The 21596-nt window shown below is 46.4% G+C and overlaps 1 protein-coding gene across 1 annotated transcript in view; it reads left to right on the forward strand.

The window, feature by feature from the left end:
- LOC126455883 (high-affinity choline transporter 1-like) overlaps positions 1–21596 on the forward strand; it is a 449603-nt gene that overhangs the window by 139532 nt on the left and 288475 nt on the right. The window contains exon 2 of the mRNA XM_050091642.1: positions 4528–4698. Coding sequence (XP_049947599.1) covers positions 4536–4698 — 163 coding nt within the window. The 5' untranslated portion in view covers positions 4528–4535. The remainder of the gene's footprint in view (positions 1–4527; positions 4699–21596) is intronic.

Raw genomic sequence — 21596 nt, forward strand, 5'->3', positions numbered from 1 at the left:
TCAAAACCACCAGCCACCTAGGAATGCCTGTCCACAGACATACACTATGCGATCAAAAGCATACGGACATCTACCAGTCGATATAAATATGGGTTGTGTCCACCTTTCGCCTTTATGACGGCTTGGCTTGAACGCTGCTGTGGACACTTTCAATCAAATGTCTGAATGTCTGGGGAGGAATAGCAGCACGTTCTTCCTCAAATGCCGAAGCTAGTGATGTTATGGTTGGGTTGAAATGGTTCAAATGGCTCTAAGCACTATGCGACTTAAGATCTGAGGTCATCAGTCCCCTAAACTTAGAACTACTTAAACCTAACTAACCTAAGGACATCACACACATCCAAGCTCAAGGCAAGGTTCGAATCTGCGGCCGTAGTAGCCGCATGGTTCCGGACTGAGGCGCCTAGAACCGCTCGGCGACAACGGGCCGCTATAGGTTGGTGTCTGGAGCGAATTCGACGTTGTAGCTCATCCCGAAGCTGTTCCACTGGGTTTAGATCGTGACTTGGCAGGCCAGACTATTACAGTAATGTTATTTTCCACAACTCATTGCCTCACGGATGCTCTTTTATCACAGGGAGCATTCTCATCCTGTCACGAACAATAATCGTCTGCGAACTGTTGCTCTAATGCAAGCGGTACACAATGCTGTAAAATGTGTTCATATCCCACAGCATTTTGCCTTTTCTGAAGTACAATGGGGGGACTACACCCTGACGACGGAAAACACCCGCACATCCCCATACCGTAGCACCATCTCTGCTGTACTTCACTTCTGGCCCTACACATGATGGCAGGCAACGTTTTCCAGGCATTCGTCAAACTCAATCCCTTCCACCAGACTGAACCAGATTTCCGCATTATTCATAACTTTAAAACACTCGGTTCGAGTCATTCGTTGTCCTGCGACGTCGCGCCGTAGACCACCTCAAGCGTCGCTTAGCCTTGACTATAGACAAGTGTGGCCTATGAGGAGCTGCTCGATCCTTTTGCCCTAGGCTTTTTAACTGAATACGCACAGTCACTGTGCTAGCTGGAGTGCTGTTATCACTTTGGAACTCATGAGTGAGTCCTTGTGTTGATTTCACGTGATACTTTACATCCACCATCCGCGATGCTCAACTGACCCTGTCCGCCATCACATGGAGTGTGCCCGGTCTTGGTTGACATGTGGTTGGCCCTTCGCATTCCACTTCACAATCAGGTCGCTAACAGTCCACATGGGGAGCTTTGGAAGGGTTGAAATATTACTGATGAATTTATTAGATGACATTCAGTCACTCGTCCTCATCCAAACTAACTGATGTCTGTTGAATGACCCAATGTCGCTGCTTCTCTACTAACGACACAGTAATACCCGCTCCCTTTGATAATAGGGAGTTCCCATCTCGTGACATCAGATGATCTCGAGAAGAGACTCAAGTCTAGTGCAATGACCTTGATGCCGTAAAATGGGCCACTTGCGGTAGTTCGCCAAATCAGCGTTGGCGTCTGTGTTCAATGGGCACTGTCGTTCGCCTGCCGAGACGATTACAGGAACTAGTGTCACTTTGGCATGCTTCGTAAGCGACTTGTGCAGCTGCAACATGTATACACTACTGACCATAAAAATTGCTACACCAAGAAGAAATGCAGATGATAAACGGGTATTCATTGGACAAATATATTATACTTGAACTGACATGTGATAACATTTTCACGCAATTTGGGTGCATAGATCCTGAGAAATCAGAACACAGAACAACCACCTCTGGCCGTAATAACGGCCTTGATACGCCTGCGCATTGAGTCAGACAGAACTTGGATAGCGTGTACAGGTACAGCTGCCCAAGCACCTTCAACACGATACCACAGTTCATCAAGAGTAGTGACTGGCGTATTGTGACGAGCCAGTTGCTCGGCTACCATTGACCAGACGTTTTCAATTGGTGAGAGATCTGGAGAATGTGCTGGCCAGGACAGCAGTTGAACATTTTCTGTATCCACAAAGGCCTATGCAGGACCTGCAACATGCGGTCGTGCGTTATCCTGCTTTAATGTAGGGTTTCGCAGGGATCGAATGAAGGGTAGAGCCACGGGTCGTAACACATCTGAATTGTAACGTCCACTGTTCAAAGTGCCATCAATGCGAACAAGAGGTGACCGAGATGTGTAACAAATGGCACCCCATACCATCACGCCGGGTGATACGCCAGTATGGCGATGACGAATACACGCTTCCAATGTGCGTTCACCACGATGTTGCCAAACACGGATGCGACCATCGTGATGCTGTAAACCTGGATTCATCCGAAAAAATGACGTTTTGCCATTCGTGCATCCAGGCTCGTCGTTGAGTACACCACCACAGGCCATCCTGCCTGTGATGCAGCGTCAAGGGTAACCACAGCCATGGTCTCCTAGCTGATAGTCCATGCTGCTGCAAACGTCGTCGAACTGTTCGTGCAGATGGTTGTTGTCTTGCAAACGTCCCCATCTGTTGACTCGGGATCGAGACGTGGCTGCACGATCCGTTATAGCCATGCGGATAAGATGCCTGTCCTCTCGCCTGCTAGTGATACGAAACCGTTGGGATCCAGCACGGCATTCCGTATTACCCTCCAGAACCCACCGATTCCATATTCTGCTAACAGTCATTGGATCTCGACCAACGCGAGCAGCAATGTCGCGATACGATAAACGGCAATCGCGATAGGCTACAATCCGACCTTTATCAAAGCCGGAAACGTGATGGTACGCATTTGTCCTCCTTACACGAGGCATCACAACAACGTTTCACCAGGCAACGCCGGTCAACTGCTGTTTGTGTATGAAAAATCTGTTGGAAACTTTCCTCATGTCAGCACGTTGTAGGTGTCGCCAGCGGCGCCAACCTTGTGTGAATGCTCTGAAAAGCCAATCATTTGCATATCACAGCATCTTCTTCCTGACGGTTAAATTTCGCGTCTGTAGCACGACATCTTTGTGGTGTAGCAATTTTAATGGCCAGTAGTGTATGTAGTGGTGGTTCATAGGAAAGTCGCTCGAGTCAACGAGACATCGCGTAGTGAACAGTTATCATCTTGGCTTCCACTGTGATGCCGCTCCACGCCCACACGCCAAGCCGCTGTCATCCAGACACAGGTCTCTGGTCCGTACGTGAGTGCCTCCGTCGCCTCACAATGGATGGCTGCCAGTAAGCGTCACCTGTGTCTGAGCCTGGCCTCCGAGCCACTGATAGGCCGCCTTGCTAGCGGTGTAACAACTCCAATGGCCCACATCAGCATCTGACACAGAGTCACTGGGGAATGCTTCACCATGCAAGGTTACTCCGTACTCGGGCTACACTAAGCTACTGCTGTGTCCACAGAAATGCTTCTCCTCTAATTGAAGGGCCGTACGAACTGCCCCTAGCAGATGTGATTCACGTTGAGAGCGTGTGTAGGCGCTCCACGTGCCCACCGGTTGAAGAGTGCTGAGTCCAAGGTGTCGGACTAGGCTGCAGTTAGCAGTGGCTAAGTCTGGAGGAGGAGGCTTGCAGACTTAAACCTGTAGACTGTAGACCGAGATCTGTCATAAGTCCCCTCTGGAGCTGGTCGCCAGATGACTGCAATACCTCTGTTTGGATATGAGGAATATTTATATGGCACTGGGTCGTCCTTGTTTTACTAAAGCACCAGTTTCCACCACATTAGTCATAATAAGTCCGTGGCTTAGAAGTGAAGTAATCAGGTCATCCAGACAGTGGTTTTTTTGCTTTTCTGCTACGCCGATGTTCCTACACTTTTGGTGTCCGTTCCCTTACCTGCTTGGCCAGCGCGTCTGACTTCCACGCAGCGAGCCCATGTTCGATTCCCGCTCGGGGACTGAGTGTTGTGTTACCAGCATTTCATCATCATCGAAAGGGCAAGTCGCCCAGTGTGGCGTCAGCTGAAAAGACTTGTAGTTCGGCGGCCTCATTCTCCCAGGTGGGGACTCCAGGCCGTCAATGCCATACGATCATTTCAGATTGACACTCCTGGGCCCTCTGCCTGACGACAGTATGAGGTAACTATTTCGGCGCATCGGCAGCAGTACTCGATGCATCAGCAGGCAGCCCCTAACGTAACTCCACTCAGCCATTTGACTTGATATGCTTCCTGCACTACTTGCTAACAGAGGTAGGTGTCTTAATTGTACCCAGCCGCACCAAGTAAACCATCTGCGGCGCAAAAGTACTGTGTGAGTTACCCTAGATAAGCTAATCCTCGTCATAATAGGTGTGTTAATAAAAACAGTATATGTATATCATTTCAGACGTCATTAACCCAAAGTTACAACAACATGCTAAGACACAATAATAGTCGCTACCAAGGACCAGCAGTCATAGATGAGGCACATTACACTGTGACTTCTTTCAGTCTGATGCGACGTCTCTTTACAAAATTTGCTGTGTTTTCTTTTTGTGGCAGTTACGGATGATACTGGTTTTACTTCAAGATTTCTGTGTGTCCTCTTAAAGGTACGCAAAGAACTTAACTCATCTGTGCTTCTCATGGGTTCTCACAGGCGGCAAGATGGCGGTGTTCGTGGCGGGCATCGCGGGCATACTGGTATTCTATCTGCTGGTGCTGGCGGTCGGAATCTGGGCGGGCAGCCGGCGGAAAGGTGACGGCGACGACGACTTCATCCTGGCGGGCCGCAGCATCGGCCTCTACATTGGGCTTATCACCTTCATCGGTACGTATGGCACTACCACTCTTTGACCGCAGATTTGATGGTAGAAAGGTTTTAAGATATCCTGTCTGCTATTTCTTCTAACCTCAGCTAGAAATTCGCTATTATCGTCATTGTCGTTGTTAAACTTCCTGGCAGATTAAAACTGTGTGCCGGACCGAGACTCGAACTCGGGACCTTTGCCTTTCGCGGGCAAGTGCTCTAACCAGGAGTGCTTGTCCTGCAAAATTCGCAGGAGAGCTTCTGTAAAGTTTGGAAGGTAGGAGACGAGGTACTGGCGGAAGTAAAGCTGTGAGGACGGGGCGTGAGTCATGCTTGGGTAGCTCAGTTGGTTAGAGCACTTGCCCGCGAAAGGCAAAGGTCCCGAGTTCGAGTCTCGGTCCGGCACACAGTTTTAATCTGCCAGGAAGTTTCATATCAGCGCACACTCCGCTGCAGAGCGAAAATGTCACTGTCGTTGTTGTCGCCATCATCGTTATTATCATCATCGTCTTCATCATCATCATAGTCATCTTCACTGCCGCCATCCTTATCACAGTCCACCATTTGACATGCTATGTTTGTTATGTCTCAGCCCACAATTTAGGCACAATAAGTCATCTCTACAGTTCTGATGAAATTACAGGGTTAGCCAACATGTAGTTGCTGATGAGTCTTCGGGGCTGTACGCCCCTCGTCGAAAAAACTTTTTGATTCCTGACGTTTCGATCAGAGCTGTGCCGGACATCATCGGTGGTGCTCCTGGCGACGCTGAATCTTGGCGACTGACGAGTCGGACGTCAGTGAGCGACGTAAATACTGTGTAAAGAGGGCGTGGACCAGATTACACGTGATCATCGTAGATAACCTGTGTCAGAGATAAAACTTCACTATCGATTGTCGCCTGTCAAGGATAAAAGCATACCTATCGATTCCGCAGAGTCACCGTCCACACAGCGATGGAAGAACACGAGTTCTCTTTTATCAAAAAAGTAGCTGATCAGGTCGCCAAAATTTTTTCAGAACCATGACATCAGATCGGGGGTTTTAGACCACCTAAGAAAAGTTACCATGCACTCCGATCTGTAGAGGACAAACGCCCTCCTCTGTAAAACTCCATATACGTTGGAAAGGTCTACGTTTTAACTCCTAAGAGAAGCATTAATACAAGACTAAAATAACATAAAGGTCTTCGCCGATTAGAGAAAACAGAAAAATCAGCTGTAGAAAAACATGCTCTTCAGCTAGGAAATAATGATGTGCACTTTTGCGAAACCGAAGCTTTATCTACTATGACAAACGATTGTCCACGACTATGTAGAGCAGCCATCGAAATGTACAACCCTAGTGTTTATTTAAACAGAAGAAAAGACGCCATGAAACTCAATCATACATGGACAGAGCCTCTGCAGAATCGGTAGATAAGTTCCTATCCTTAATTGGCAACAATAGATAGTCATTTCATCTCCGACAAAGACTATCTCTACTGATCACATGTAAACTTTCACAGTAATTATTTCGCTCTTTGACGTCCGAATTGTCATTTGGCAAGATTCAGCGTCACCAGGAGCCTTTCCGAAGATATCCGGCGAAACTCTGGACGAATCGTCAGGAACCGAAAAGATTCTTCGACCACAACCGTACAGCCCGGAACATTCAGAAACAGCTATGGCATTCGATCACGAATGCCTTCATTGGATATTCATAAGTACCTCCAGCTTGCAGAAGACGACTGCATGAAAAGTGAAATGCAGGAAATAGACACAAGTAAATGTACAGAGAACCTCTTCAAGTTATTAACTGACATCACAGGTGGCAAACAAGGCCGCCATTTGTGAAACGGCAAACACCAATACCATAGCCAGGCTCTTTCCGTACACGTGTTATACACGTTAAGATCGATATCATCCACTGCATACATTATCCTTCCATGCAACTTTTCCCAATTAGGTGGCAGTGGAGGTAGAAACACACTATATTTGACATGATCCCATATGAAAAAGTTACATGAAGTTAATCAAATGACGTACGGGGGTCACTCAAAAGAGTCATGAAGGGAAGCTAGTCCAATTCAAGGCTGAGACACTTTCGCACTGACATAACAACGACCGTCTGAAAGAGTGTGGTAAAACACCGTCTTGCAGCAAAATTAAGCGTTCCATAGCAGGGTATCTGTGCCGGAACGAGCCCTGATAACGATCCAGGTTCACTTCTGGCGTCATGTTACACCCGAGGCAATTGGGCCTGTTATCTTCAAGGTAATTTGGGGGCCTCCGCCCGTCCCATGCACTTGAGGCAAATGTATGTGGTACATTGTTACATCATCATGATAACCCACCCATGCATTCTGGACAATTGTGTGACATAAAATTGGCCGGAAACCTTCCCACTCTTCCGGCCTCTTTGGGCCACTTCTTCTCCCCCATTTATTTGTAGAGCAATTGCGTGACCATCGCCACTGGATCTCAGTAGGTTGTAGTGAAAGTACCATCAGTAGCAAAGTTATAGTATTTAAAAATTGTGGCAAATATTACCATAATTTTCGAAGTAAGAGACTTTAACATTACAGTGTGTGCCGATATTACAGTAAATTAATGGCCTCGTGGCAAATTCTGCAAAAATTTTGGTTAGTATTAACGTAATTTAAGAGGTAAGAGACTTTGCCATTACAATTTGTGGCTGTTTTTCTATAATTTAGTGACGTCATGGCATATTCTATAAAAGTAGCGGAAAATATTAGCCCCTTGGCGAAGTGTGTTACTTAAAAATGGTAGCCAATATTTTTTGAGTCTTCTGACTGGTTTGATGTGGCCCGCCACGAATCTCTCTCCTGTGCCAAACTCTTCATCTCAGATTAGCAATTGCAATGTACATCCTCAATTATTTGCTGGATGTATTCCAATCTCTGTCTCCCTCTACAGTTTTTGCCCCCTACAGCTCTCTTTAGTTCCATGGAAGTCATTCCCTGATGTCTAAACAGATGTTCTATCCTCCTGTCCCTTCTCCTTATCAGTGTTTTCCTTATGTTCCTTTCCTCTCTGATTCTGCATTTCCCCATTCCTTACCTCATCATGCCACCTAATTTTCAACATCCATACGTAGCACCACATCTCAAATGCTTCGATTCTCTTCTGTTCCGGGTTTCCCATCTTCACTGTCACTCAGGACATCAATGTCATCAGTGAATCGTATCATTGATATCCTTTCACCTTGAATTTTAATCCCGTTCCTGAACCTTTCTTTTAATCCGAATAGTATGGGCAAAAGCCTACATCCTTGTCTTACCGCCTATTTAATCCGAGCACTTCGCTCTTGATCATCCACTCTTATTATTCCCTTTCGGCTCTTGTACATATTGTATATTACACGTCTTTGCCTATAGCTTACCCCTATTTTTCTGAGAATTTCGAATATCTTGCACCATTTTACATTTTCGAACGCTTTTTCCAGGTCGACAATTCCCATGAATGTGTCTTGATTTTTCTTTAGTCTTGCTTCTGTCATCAGCTGCAAGGTCAGAATTGCCTCTCTGGTTCCTTTACCTTTCCGAAACTCAAAATGATCGTCATCTAACACATCCAAATTTTCTTTTCCATTCTGATGTATTTTATACTTGTCAGCATATTTGATGCATGGTCTGTTAAGCTGATTGTGCGGTAATTCTCGCACTTGTCAGCTCTTGGTGTCTTCGGAATTGTGTGGATAATATTTCTCTGAAAGTCAGACGTATATCGGCAGAATAACACATTCTACACACCAATGTGAATTGCCGTTGTATTGTCACTTCTCCCATTTATTTCAGAAATTCTGATGGAATGTTACCTACCCCTTCTGCCTTATTTGATCTTAAGTACTCCAAAGCTCCCTAAAATTCTGATTTTACTACTGGATCCTCCATCTCTTCTAAATCGACTCCTGTTTATTCTTGTATCACATGAGACAAACCTTCCCTCTCATTGAGGCCGCTTGCCTATACGCCGAGTCAGTCCTTCCTTCCAACAGTCATTTATTTTTCGATTTCTTCAGGTGTTTCATGCAGACATTTCGTCTTAGCTTCCCTGCACTTCCTGTTTATTTCATTCCTCAGCGACGTGTATTTCTGTGTTGCTGAATTTCCTTGAACATTTTTGTAGTTCCTTTTTTTCTCGATCAACTAAAGTATTTCTTCTGTTACCCGAGGTTTCCTTGCAGTTGTCTTCTTTGTACCTATGTTTTTCTTTCCAAGTTCCGTGATTACCCTTTTCAGAGATGTCCATTCCTTTTCAACCGTTCTGCCTACTGAGCTATTCCTTACTGCTGTATCTATAGCCTTAAAGAATTTCAACCGTATCTCGTCATTCCGTAGTAGCCGGCCGGTGTGGCCGTGCGGTTGTAGGCGCTACAGTCTGGATCCGCGTGACCGCTACGGTCGCAGGTTCGAATCCTGCCTTGGGCATGGATGTGCGTGTTGTCCTTAGGTTAGTTAGGTTTAAGTAGTTCTAAATTCTAGGGGACCGATGACCACAGATGTTAAGTCCCATAGTGCTCAGAGCCATTTGAGCCATTCCGTAGTATTTCCGTATCCCAGTTCGTTGCGTATTGATTCTTACTGACCAACGTCTTAAAGTTCAGCCTACTCTCCATCACTACTACACTGTGATCTAAGTCTGTATCTGCTCCTGGGTACGCCTTACAATCTAGTATCTGATTTCGGAATCTCTGTCTGCCCATGATGTAATCTAACTGAAATCTTCCCGGATTTCCCGGCGTTTTCTGAATGTACCTCCTCCTCTTGTGGTTCTTGAAAGAGTATTTGCTATTACTTGCTGGAATCTATTGCAGAGCTCAGTTAGTCTTTCTCCTCTCTCATTCCTTGTTCCAAGCCCATTTTCTCTTGTAACCTTTTCTTTTGCTGCTTCCCATACAACTGCATTCCAGCCCCCACGACTATTTCAATTTCATCCCCCTTTACGTACTGTACTAATCTTCCAATATGCTGTCTCTTCGTCTTCAGCTTGCGACGTCGGCATGTATATCTGAACTATCTTAGTCGGCGCTGGTTCGCTGTCGATTCTGATGAGAACAGCACTATCACCGAACTGTTCACAACAACACACTCTCTGCCCTATCTTCCTATTCATAACGAATCCTACTCCCGTTATATCATTTTCTGCTGCTGTTGATATTATTCTGTACTCTTCCGACCAGAAATCGTTGTCTTCTTTCCATTTCATTTCACTGACCCTTACTGTGTCTGGGTTGAACTTTTGCATTTTCCTTTTCAGATTTTCTAGCTTCCCTACCACGTTCAAGCTTCTGACGTTCCACCCCCCGAGTCGTAGAACATCCTCTCGTTGGTTATTCAATCTTTTTCTCACGGCCACCTCCCCTTTTGACAGTCCCCTCCCGGAGATTCGAATGGGGAACTATTCCGGAATCTTTTGCCAATGGAGAGATGATAATGACGCTTTTTCATTTACAGGTCACATGTCCTGTGGATACACGTTATGTGTCTTTAATGCGCGCGTTTCCCTTGCCTTCTACATCCTCATGCCGTTGATCATTGCTGATTCTTCCTCCTTTAGAGTCAGTTTCCCACCCCAAGGAAAAGAGACTGTCCTGAACCTCTGTCTGCTCTTCCGCCTTCTTTGACAAGGCCGTTGGCGGAATGAGGGTGACTTCTTATGCCGGAAGTCTTCGGCTGCCAATGCTGAATGTTAATGGAAATTTAAGCAGTGGAGGGTTTCGAACCCGGGACCGAAGACGTTTTTATAACTAATCAAAGACGCTACCCCTAGATCACGGGTAACTAAAATTACAGTAATTAATGATCCTAAATATGCCCCTTCTTGCAAAGTACTTGGCATTTCCTGTAAGCATTCAAACTACCGTTGCTATTTACAATTTTAGTGTATTTTTTTCCAGAAATAGCCAGTCTTAGTACGAGACAGGCCAACAAATAAACTATTGCTACAAGGAACACGTCCTTTCATTAGTAATGTGTGATATCATAATGTGTTAAAAATAATGGTATAAGGAGTCCACCTCTCACTGAGACTTACATTTATTTCATCTATTTTCCCCCCAAATACCAACATTTCCAGTCTAAGACATATGTAAATACGCAATTTATAATGTTTAATAATTACCATTTTGTAGTATTTTAGCAAATACATCGATATTCCGCGTTAAACAATATCAGCAATGCAGTATTTAACAACAAAAAACTCCTAGTTCTACCTTCTGCAAGCACACTGACGTAAGACGAAATCCCGTTATAGGTATTTACAGTTTTGTCGATCCAATTCCAAAGACACCCATACAAATACGAGACTGGAGAATTACCACAGCGCAATATTTAAACAAATTACGTCGATAGGCGTAAAACAACTAGGTAGTGCATTTTTTTATGAAATAGGCCCATTTTCCGCGTTAAACAAATAATACACTGCAACAAATACTTTCCAAGCCTACATATCCCTGCATTCTCAGTGTTCGACGTCACGTTAGGGATGCCTCAGAGACGTCTTGCACTATGGGTTAACAGTATACTTGTAAATAATTATGATGGAAAAAATCCAAGTATTTACTCCCTTTACACTTTGCTAAATTCACACTGTAATCAATTTCTCGTTAGGCGCAGGATGAGAATAGTATACATAAGCACTTTACTAACAGAATTAACTAAAAATTGAGAGGTGGAACCCCGCACGTGGCCGTTCACGCCCGACCTACCTGATGTGGTGGTGGTTTGTGGTGCGTTCCTGTGGGACCAAACTGCTGAGGTCATCGGTCCCTAGGCTTACACACTACTTATTCTAACTTAAACTAACTTACACTACGGACAACACAAACACCCATGCCCGAGGGAGGAGTCGAACCTCCGAGGGTGAGAGCCGCGGCAAGTGCCTCAGACCGCACGGCTATCTGGTGTCGTGGATGACTGAGGAAACACTGCCGCATTCTGGAGCATGGAGCCATATCCTTTCTGCTCATGACAATCCCAGGCAGATGACTCGCATCTGCGCTGCTGCAACATCCAGAGCAGAGAGAGGTAGAGAAAGCTCCTCCTGTGATATCGTAGCCGGTCAAAGCCAAGAACATTCACGTGCCGACAGCAGCTGTGATCGCGTGTGAGACACTAACCGCCGGAAGCAGAGGCTCAGTAAGACAGGCAGGATGCACCAGTCAAAATAGCAACCAGTAGCAGAGGAGAATACTGGCAGACTAGGTATTTTTACTTCGTGTCTTTAATTACCAAGAATGTAAATAACGGCGGGGAAAAATCGACACACATGACATCGCTAAATTTACACAGTAAACATTTAACACAGCAATCGGATGGAATAGACAAGGACTTTATTTAAAAACAAATGGGGAATGCAGTCCCACCACACAATCGCATCGGCACTTTTTGCTCGTCAGTCTGACACTCTTGCCAGGTTGGATTTAAAAAGTTCTGTGTTTTTTGTAATAATATCATGAGAACTTGGTCCTAAGAACAAAGGAGTGTACATTGACTGCTTGGCCTTTGCGGATGACCTGGCCATTTTTGCTAACAACATAGAGTCAGCAGTCAACAAGATCAACAATCTGTCAGAAATTGCTGAAAAAGTTGGAGTCCAGATCTCTATTCAAAAGACAAAATATATGACGAACATCTGTGATGCACCTGAGTGGATGATCACCAATCTGGGAAAAATCGGACGAGTTCAGAATTTCAGGTATGTCGGTGAAGTCATCCAGGAGAATGGATTAGAAGAAGAAGCAATTAATGCCAGGATGAGGAAGTTAGACCAAGCATACCATCTGACAAAGAATGCCTATAGCAAAAAGTCTATGAGTAAAGGAGCCAAGTTCCGACATTATAATATAGTTGTAAAACCTGAGGGCTTATATGCGTCCGAAACTTTCTCCATGAGTAGACAAGGTCAAGCTGAGCGGCTGGAAAAGTGAGAGCGTAGGATATTAAGGAAAATCCTAGGTAATAGATGGGTTGATGGACAATGGCAAATGAGAACAAATGAGGACGTGTACAGCACGACAGAACCTATCACAGCATCCATTAAGAAGAGGCGATTGTTATTTTACGGTCATCTCATGGGGATGGGCGGTGACCGACTACCTAAAAGAATATGGAGTTCCACCCAATCTAAGAAAACAAGGTCAAGATGGTTCGAAGAATGTGGAAAAGATCTTAGACAGATTGGTATCTCAGAAAGAGAAATTCCTGATAGGAATAAGATTGGTGAACAACTACCAAGGTTTTAAAATGGCATCAACGTCCAAAAGACGGAGAGGATCATTATCCGAAGAGCATGAACAGGCACTTCTTGGTGGGCTCAGAAGATACTAGCAGGAAGTCAAAGTTGGTACAAGAACAAGACCTAGACACTAAAATGAATTTGGTTGTTACCACGCCGTCCACAGAGGTTCAACACGATAGTAAAAAAAAAAAAAAAAAATCATGAGGACGTTACACGAGAGTCAATAATAACAATGAGAGAGGCGTTGTGCGCCATGCAGAGATATTTTCGATATATGGGTGTGTCACTGTTTTTCTGTCTCTCATTTACCACGCACGTGGAATGGAGGGTCCGTTGTCGAAGTGGAGAGCTGGATAAGCTCTGACGTTCATAAACATTAACATCTTGATATTTATTTCGTTACCTAACTACCCTCTCCCCCTTCTCCATCATAAAGACATACACACAGATCATCGAAAACATGAAAATTCTTAGGATTTTTGGCATTATAGCGAAAAATAAAAAACAAATATTCTCATACAAACTCTATTAATTTCTGCTTATACGTCTACACCCAGAAAAAATTCATTCTTTATGATTGCTTGGTTTAGTCTTAATCATATCAAGCTTAATACTTAACTTATAATTTAAATGTACGTAAGAGCTATCGGACTCTTGCTCCAGTCAGTTATCCGACAAGAAAAAAGAACTTATGTTCTCCAATTCCAATATGTATCTTATATTTTTTCCTGTAAAATACCTGTTTTATGTCATCAACAATTAGCTCCTGTCCTCCCTGAATTCTGAAATTTTAATTTTACCTCTGGGCTCACCCACAGCTAGCAAAGGCTATTTTGACTATGCTGAAGAAGTTTCTCTGGGAAGCCCTTACAGGTCCTCCATACAGTTCCAATCTCTCCCCACATTATTTCCATATTTTTGGAGCACTGAGGAAAGATATTCGTGGCCATTAATTTGCTTCATTAGAAGGACTGTGCGGTTGGGTCCGATCATGATCCCGTAAGCAACCCCAAACATTTTTCTGTAAAGGCATTGACTGTCTTGTCTCACAGTGGGATAAATGTATTAACATTTACGAACATTAATTTTGAAATAACAAACAGTTCGTTTCCTTTTCTTCCATTTGTTTCGTTGTCGTTTGAGTGTCAGTTACATATGTCGCATAGAAAATTGTAGTTTTTTAATGAAACATTTGGTAATGGTGAGGAACAGTACCACACACAGCAGCACTCTACTTAAAAAAAGGGGGGAGGCTGACTGATGTGTTGTAGATAATTATTTTAAGATATGAAACTTCCTGGCAGATTAAAACTGTGTGCCCGACCGAGACTCGAACTCGGGTCCCGAGTTCGAGTCTCGGTCGGGCACACAGTTTTAATCTGCCAGGAAGTTTAATATCAGCGCACACTCCGCCGCAGAGTGAAAATCTCATTCTGGAAACATCCCCCAGGCTGTGGCTAAGCCATGTCTCCGCAGTATCCTTTCTTTCAGGAGTGCTAGTTCTGCATGGTTCGCAGGAGAGCTTCTGTAAAGTTTGGAAGGTAGGAGACGAGGTACTGGCAGAAGTAAAGCTGTGAGGACCGGTCGTGAGTCGTGCTTCGGTAGCTCAGATGGGGCAAGTCGGCTCTCAGCCGTGCTAGCGTGCGGAGCTGCTCCGCGCGCCGTGTGACGCTCCGCTCTCGGCGGTGTTTACTTCCGCGTCGCGGTGTTTGTGTCTATCGAGTCCAGTACTAACGTACACCATGGCGCACTCGTACCGCCGTGAAACGATCAAAGTAACGTTTCAGGCCGAACATCCGCGACCCAGAGCTTTCGAAGTCGAACAGTTCCTACGTGAGGATCTACGTTTGAACCCCCAGGACGTAATCGGCACACATTTTTCCATCACTTAAGTGTTGTCTACATCAAGATGTCGACAGAGGAAATTTGCAATGACATAATTCACCGTCATGCCACCGGACTGAAATTTAAACACTCTGATGGACATATGGGTGCTGTGACGGTCGCCCATGCTGGATTCGGTCTCCGGACATTGCGGGTGTTTGAGCTCCCGTTCGAGGTGCCTCAGGATGTGGTCATTGCCGCTTTCCAACCATATGGCACCGTCTTGGGTCACGTCGCGGAGAAGTGGCAAACATTTACGACCTACCCCGTATTCAATGGCGTCTGGCAAATAAAAATTGAGCTGACGAAACATGTCCCATCGTACCTGCTGATTGGCGGTGTGAGAGCCATCGTCATGTATGATGGACAGCCACGAACGTGCGCAGGATGTGGCCAGGAGGGACATGTGCGTTCCGAATGCTTACACCGCCGTTTAATACAGACACCGTTACGTGAAGAGACCCAGGCTTCGAAGGTCACGTCCTTACCCATCACCTACGCCAAGGTTGCACAGGACCCCGTCGTACCAATCTCGATTGCGCCAGCAGCATCGTCAACGCCACCCGCCGCAGCACAACGCGCCGAGGACACAAGCATGGCGTCGCCTCCAGTGCTCGCTTCAGGACCGTCCGGTTTGCAGACCGAAACCGATGTTCCTGTTGGAACCATGGACGTCGACCTCGGTGTCGTGCCGACGTCTGCCTTTGTCCAGACGGGTTCGGCGTCAGACGACGGGCGACCACATTCTGATTCAGAAGGCCACATCAGAAAACAGCGGTCGCCTCGCAAACACAGGAAACGACGACGAACGCCTTCCGATGACGCCCTTTCTCAGACGGCCCCACGAGATGTCGACCTGATGTCTGACGGTGATCTCCCACATTGCGTCCAGCCACGCGAGGTGGCAGCAACAGGCGCCCCTCCTGTGACGCCCACTCTCCCAGCCAGGGACGTGTCCTCGCCGTTGTCAACGAATGATGAAGGCGGTCCCCCTGCCACTTATGTTGCAGAATCCACAACACCCGTTCCGGAAGTACGTGACCGTCACATGTCCACGTCGTCAGCTTCCTGGGCCGATGACGTTGAAGAAGAAGCGGAACAGACTGCCAGCGTCTCTGCACAGGAGTCCACCTCGGCGACACTGGGGCTGGCGCCCCGCCAGTAATTATCACCACGGCGGGACCACCGGCGGGTCTCCACCTGTCGGCTACATCTAACGCACGTTCTGCAAATACTGAGGGTGGCCGTACAGAGCAATATCGTATCGCCACGATGAATCTGGCCACCATTCGTGCCCCCCATAAACTGGCTATGTTCAGAGACACTATTTACTCTGCGGATGTGGATATAGCACTCTTACAAGAGGTGTTTGTGGCTGACTTCCTAGTTCCCACCGGATACAACGCCCATGTTTCCCCCGCATCCGATACCGGTAGCGGCGTCGCCATCCTGCTACGCGACGGACTCCCTGCAGAGGACGTCATCTACCTCCCCACTGCGCGAGGTATGGCCCTCACGCTGTTCGGCGTGCGTATTATTAATATCTACGCTCCGTCCGGCACTGGCCGCCGTCATGACCGACAAACTTTTTTTGCCGAAAGCGTCACACCCCTCTTCACCGGTCCGCAGGACGATATGGTACTCGGTGGGGATTTTAACTCGACACAAGAACCCGCGGACCAACTCCCGCGACATTCCCCTTGTGCATCTCTCTCCGTGGTCATCGACCGTCTCCGACTTGTTGACACATGGAAGAAGCTCCACGGAATTCAACCGGGCTATACATTCTACACCTCTCACTCGTCAAGCCGCATAGATCGCATCTACGTTACACGTCATGCGGAAGTCTGGCCCTTGGCCTTTTCAGACCATGATGCGTACCTCTGTGACGTCACTCTCGCCCGACAGCAAGTGTGGCATAGTCGTGGTCTGTGGAAACTCAATGTCGCTCACCTGACCTCCTCAGACTGTCGCCGTATGGTCGAAGAAGCGTGGGCACGCTGCCACCATCGTCGAGAAGCCTATGACTCCACCTTATCATGGTGGCTCTCCTGTGCAAAGCCGACCCTCAGGAAGACTCTGATGAGTTATGGGAAGGAATTAAAGGCGTGGCAAACTAATACCCTGCACTTCTACTACACCATTCTACGTGACTGTACGACGATGCCTTTCTCGCCAGCCCGGCAGTCGATGGTCCATCGCACGAAGGCGCAGATCTCCTTGATCATGCGGCGTAACTTGGAAGGCACTGTAGTCCGTTCTCGAGCTTCTAATCGAATCCCTCAAGAACGTCCGTCGATGTACCACCTTCTTCAGGAAAGACTACGACGACGACGAGCTCTGATCCAAGTCCTCACTGATGTGGAAGGGCGCCGGCACGACACCCAACAAAGCATCGGTCGTGCTCTCCATGCTCATTTTGCCGGGCTCTACGCAGCCGTACCGCATTCTGCAGCACTGGTCACAGAAGTCGCTCAGCTTACTACGAACACTCTTCCGGAGGATGCAGTGCATGACCTCCAAGACGACGTAACCACAGATGAAGTGGTAGATGCTATCAAGGCGGGTTCCGATAACAGATCTCCTGGACCTGACGGTATACCCATCGAATTTTACAAAAGTTTTCACTATTTGTTGGCTTCCACGTGGACGGCAATCGCACAAGAGTTGATGTCACCGATGACAGTGGTCCCGAGCGCCTTTCTAGAAGGAATTATTATCCCCGTACATAAACCGCGCGGGTTATCGAGGGTCCACGACTATCGACCAATTACTTTGCTCAACAGCGACATGAAAATATTCACACGGCTACTGGCATCGCGACTCAAGAAGGTCGCACGTTACGTCACATCCTGCGACCAGACTTCCCTAGGAGGCGACAACATCCGTACGGCCCTTTGCCGTTACAGAGACATGATAGCATTAGCGCATCATCAGCGTCTCCCTGGCGCCTTGGCTTCACTGGACTTTAGCCAGGCTTTCGACCGTGTTGACCACTTCTATTTACGGACAGTTCTTCAGCATATGGGTTTTCCTGGCGGTATTGTCACAGTGGTTATGCGCCTGTTGCGTAATGCAACCTCCAAAATCATGTACAATGGTCGTCTTACACCGTCCCTGGTCATCGCACGATCTGTACGACAAGGATGCCCTCTTTCCACGATTTTGTATGCTTTCGCCTTGGAACTCCTGCTCCAGAGCATGCGCCAACGTTTGGAAGGCATGGTTGTGCAAGGCCACCGTTTTTGTTGTACAGCCTACGCAGACGACATAGTACTATATCTGCGCAGTGAAGATGAAGTACGAGCAGCACTGACATGGGTGGCGACTTACGGAGAAGCGTCGGGAAGCTGCCTCAACGTGTCAAAATCCAAGGTCCTGCTCATTGGTGAAGGCATGCCGGAGAGATGCGCTGCCCCCCTTAGTGTCGCCGCCACCATACGGTGTCTTGGACTTGATTTCACAGCAGACCTGCGCCGCTCAGCGACTATCAATGGTAGACGCTTGCTACAGACAATCAGAGCAAATCTCGCAGATCACCGGCTACGAGCTCTCGACGTTATCCAACGCCCGCAATACGTGAAGATGTATCATGCTTCCCGTATACCACACGTGGCCCAAGTCCTACCAGTCCCAAATCTCCTGACGCGACGACTGTTGATGGCTTTCGGCTCCTTCGTCAGCTCGGGGATGCTATTCAAGGTGCAGTATGAATACCTTGCACTGCCACGAGATCGTGGCGGGGTGGGACTCATCCACGTGCCGACTCGTGTCAAGGCGCTATACGTCAGCTCCCAACTAAAACTTTGGCATTGTTGCCCGCAGAGCCTTACAAGCCTCCTGCTTCACAACTTTGCACCGGCCTCCTTGTCCGCCCCAGTACTGATATCGACCATTCCAACCCCCTTTTATTACATCCAACGATTTTTCCTGGAGTTCAGTTATATCTACCGGTCCTTACCACTTACACGTTTGTACCTCACGAAAACAGTCTCCGAATTGTTAGAACAGTGCCGCCCGTCCAACCCCATCGAACGTAAGTGTCCACAGTACGTGTGGCGACACATATGGAAGGCGATCCATGCGCGTTTTCTCGAATCAGACGTTCAATCAGCGTGGTACATCACCGTGAATGGCAAACAAGTTAACCGAGATCGTCTGCACCGCATCCATCTCGCCGATTCCTCCCTCTGCACCTACTGTGGAGTGGATGACACGGATGTCCACCGGTTCCACTGTGGCACAGCGCTAGACGTCTGGACACTTGCGCGGCGAATTTTGGCGTTTCTTACTCGCCAGACACCGGCTCAGATCGACATCAACATGCTTTTGTACCCCGATAAGACTTTCTACCCCTCCGCCAAAACTAACTCTGTGAATTGGATCTGTGGCCACACGATCCGCTATCTTTTTACTTCTGGCGACAAGTCTACGCTAGGATATTGGACGTATCTCAACGAACGACACTGCGTCCTGATACGCAACCCACGATACAAACAATATTTTTCCAATTTCTTACGGAGCACTTTCGATGAACCACCTAGTAGCTGGAACGTCCAAGCCCTGAGAAGCTGAAAACTGAATAAACCGAACCGAACGGAATAGATCTGCTACCCAGAACCCACGCCTACGCCATGAGAAGACACGTTTGGACGAGCTGGCATGCTGTAGGCGGATACACTTCAGGAGCTCCTGTAAGAACTAGACTTTAACTACAAGTCGCACGACGACTTAAAAAGCTTTTCCTTATTTATTCCTCATAATTTGTTCTTAAAGGAAAACGAAATTTGATTTTGCCTTTGAGAAACTTTTTTTTTTGTTCCAAAATATTGCTTCTTCGCCAACAAGACGAAGGAGACTCATTTTTGTTTACTGAACGGAGAAACCAGTATAATTGGAGTCTTTGTTTTCTTCTGAAAAAAAAAAAAATATTTTGTTCCAAAAGATTGCTTCTTCGCCAACAAGACGAAGGAGACTCATTTTTGTTTGCTGGACGGAGAAACCAGTAGAATTGGAGTCTGTTTTCTTTTGAAAAAAAAAAAAAGATGGTAAAGCACTTGCCCGCGAAAGGTAAAGGTCCCGAGTTCGAGTCTCGGTCGGGCACACAGTTTTAATCTGCCAGGAAGTTTCATATCAGCGCACACTCCGCTTCAGAGTGAAAATCTCATTCTGGTATTTTAAGATAGCCTCCGACGACATAGATATTAGGTATTAAAGCTAGAAAAAACATTTCATATTGTAAACTACTTTCAAGTCTACGTTATGGTTCCGATTACATTGATATGACAGAGTACTGACCAACCGTTGTAAGCAGGCTGCACTTTATAAACCGAGACGAGGTGGTTTTTTTTTCGGCCGGAGTGGCCGGGCGGTTCTAGGCGCTGCAGTCTGGAGCCGCGCGACCGCTACGGTCGCAGGTTCGAGTCCTGCCTCGGGCATGGATGTGTGTAATGTCCTTAGGTTAGTTAGGTTTAAGTAGTTCTAAGTTCTAGGGGACTGATGACCTCAGAAGTTAGGTCCCGTAGGACTCAGAGCCATTTGAACCAGCAGACTGACAAATATATTGTAGACTGCCTTTGTTAACATAGACTCCAATACAGATTTCTTGTGATCGGTTTCTTGCTAGGTAGGCAACATTCCATTGGAACGACTGACGGCCCTGGGAGAGCCAGTCCTGAAAAAACTCTACCATCTGGTGAGCCAGATGTATGAGATAGGCGAAATATCCTCAGGCTTCAAGAAGAATATAATAATTCCAATCCCAAATAAAGCAGGCGTTGACAGATGTGAAAATTACCGAACTATCAGTTTAATAAGTCACAGCTGTAAAATACTAACGCGAATTCTTTACAGACGAATGGAAAAACTGGTAGAAGCCGACTTCGGCGAAGACCAGTTTGGATTCCGCAGAAATGTTGGAACACGTGAGGCAATACTGACCTTACGACTTATCTTTGAAAATAGATTAAGGAAAAGCAAACCTACATTTCTAGCATTTGTAGACTTAGAGAAAGCTTTTGACAATGTTGACTGGAGTACTCTCTTTTAAATTCTAAAGGTGGCAGGGGTAAAATACAGGGAGCGAAAGGCTATTTACAATTTATACAGAAACCAGATGGCAGTTATAAGAGTCGAGGGGCATGAAAGGGAAGCAGCGGTTGGGAAGGGAGTGAGACAGGGTTGTAGCCTGTCCCCGATGTTATTCAATCTGTATATTGAGCAAGCAGTAAAGGAAACAAAAGAAAAATTCGGAGTAGGTATTAAAGTCCATGGAGAAGAAATAAAAACGTTGAGGTTCGCCGATGACATTGTAATTCTGTCAGAGAGAGCAAAGGACTTGGAAGAGCAGTTGAACGGAATGGACAGTATCTTGAAAGGAGGATATAAGATGAACATCAACAAAAGCAAAACGAGGATAATGGAATGTAGTCGAATTAAGTCGGGTGATCCTGCGTCAATTAGATTAGGAAATGAGACACTTAAAGTAGTAAAGGAGTTTTGCTATTTGGGGAGCAAAATAACTGATGATGGTCGAAGTAGAGAGGATATAAAATGTAGACTGGCAATGGCAAGGAAAGCGTTTCTGAAGAAGAGAAATTTGTTAACATCAAGTATAGATTTAAGTGTCAGGAAGTCGTTGCTGAAAGTATTTGTATGGAGTGGAGCCCTGTATGGAAGTGAAACATGGACGGTAAATAGTTTGGACAAGAAGAGAATAGAAACTTTCGAAATGTGGTGCTACAGAAGAATACTGAAGATTAGATGGGTAGATCACATAACTAATGAGGAGGT

Source organism: Schistocerca serialis, chromosome 2 (assembly GCF_023864345.2).
Source record: "Schistocerca serialis cubense isolate TAMUIC-IGC-003099 chromosome 2, iqSchSeri2.2, whole genome shotgun sequence".
Lineage (NCBI taxonomy): Eukaryota > Metazoa > Arthropoda > Insecta > Orthoptera > Acrididae > Schistocerca > Schistocerca serialis.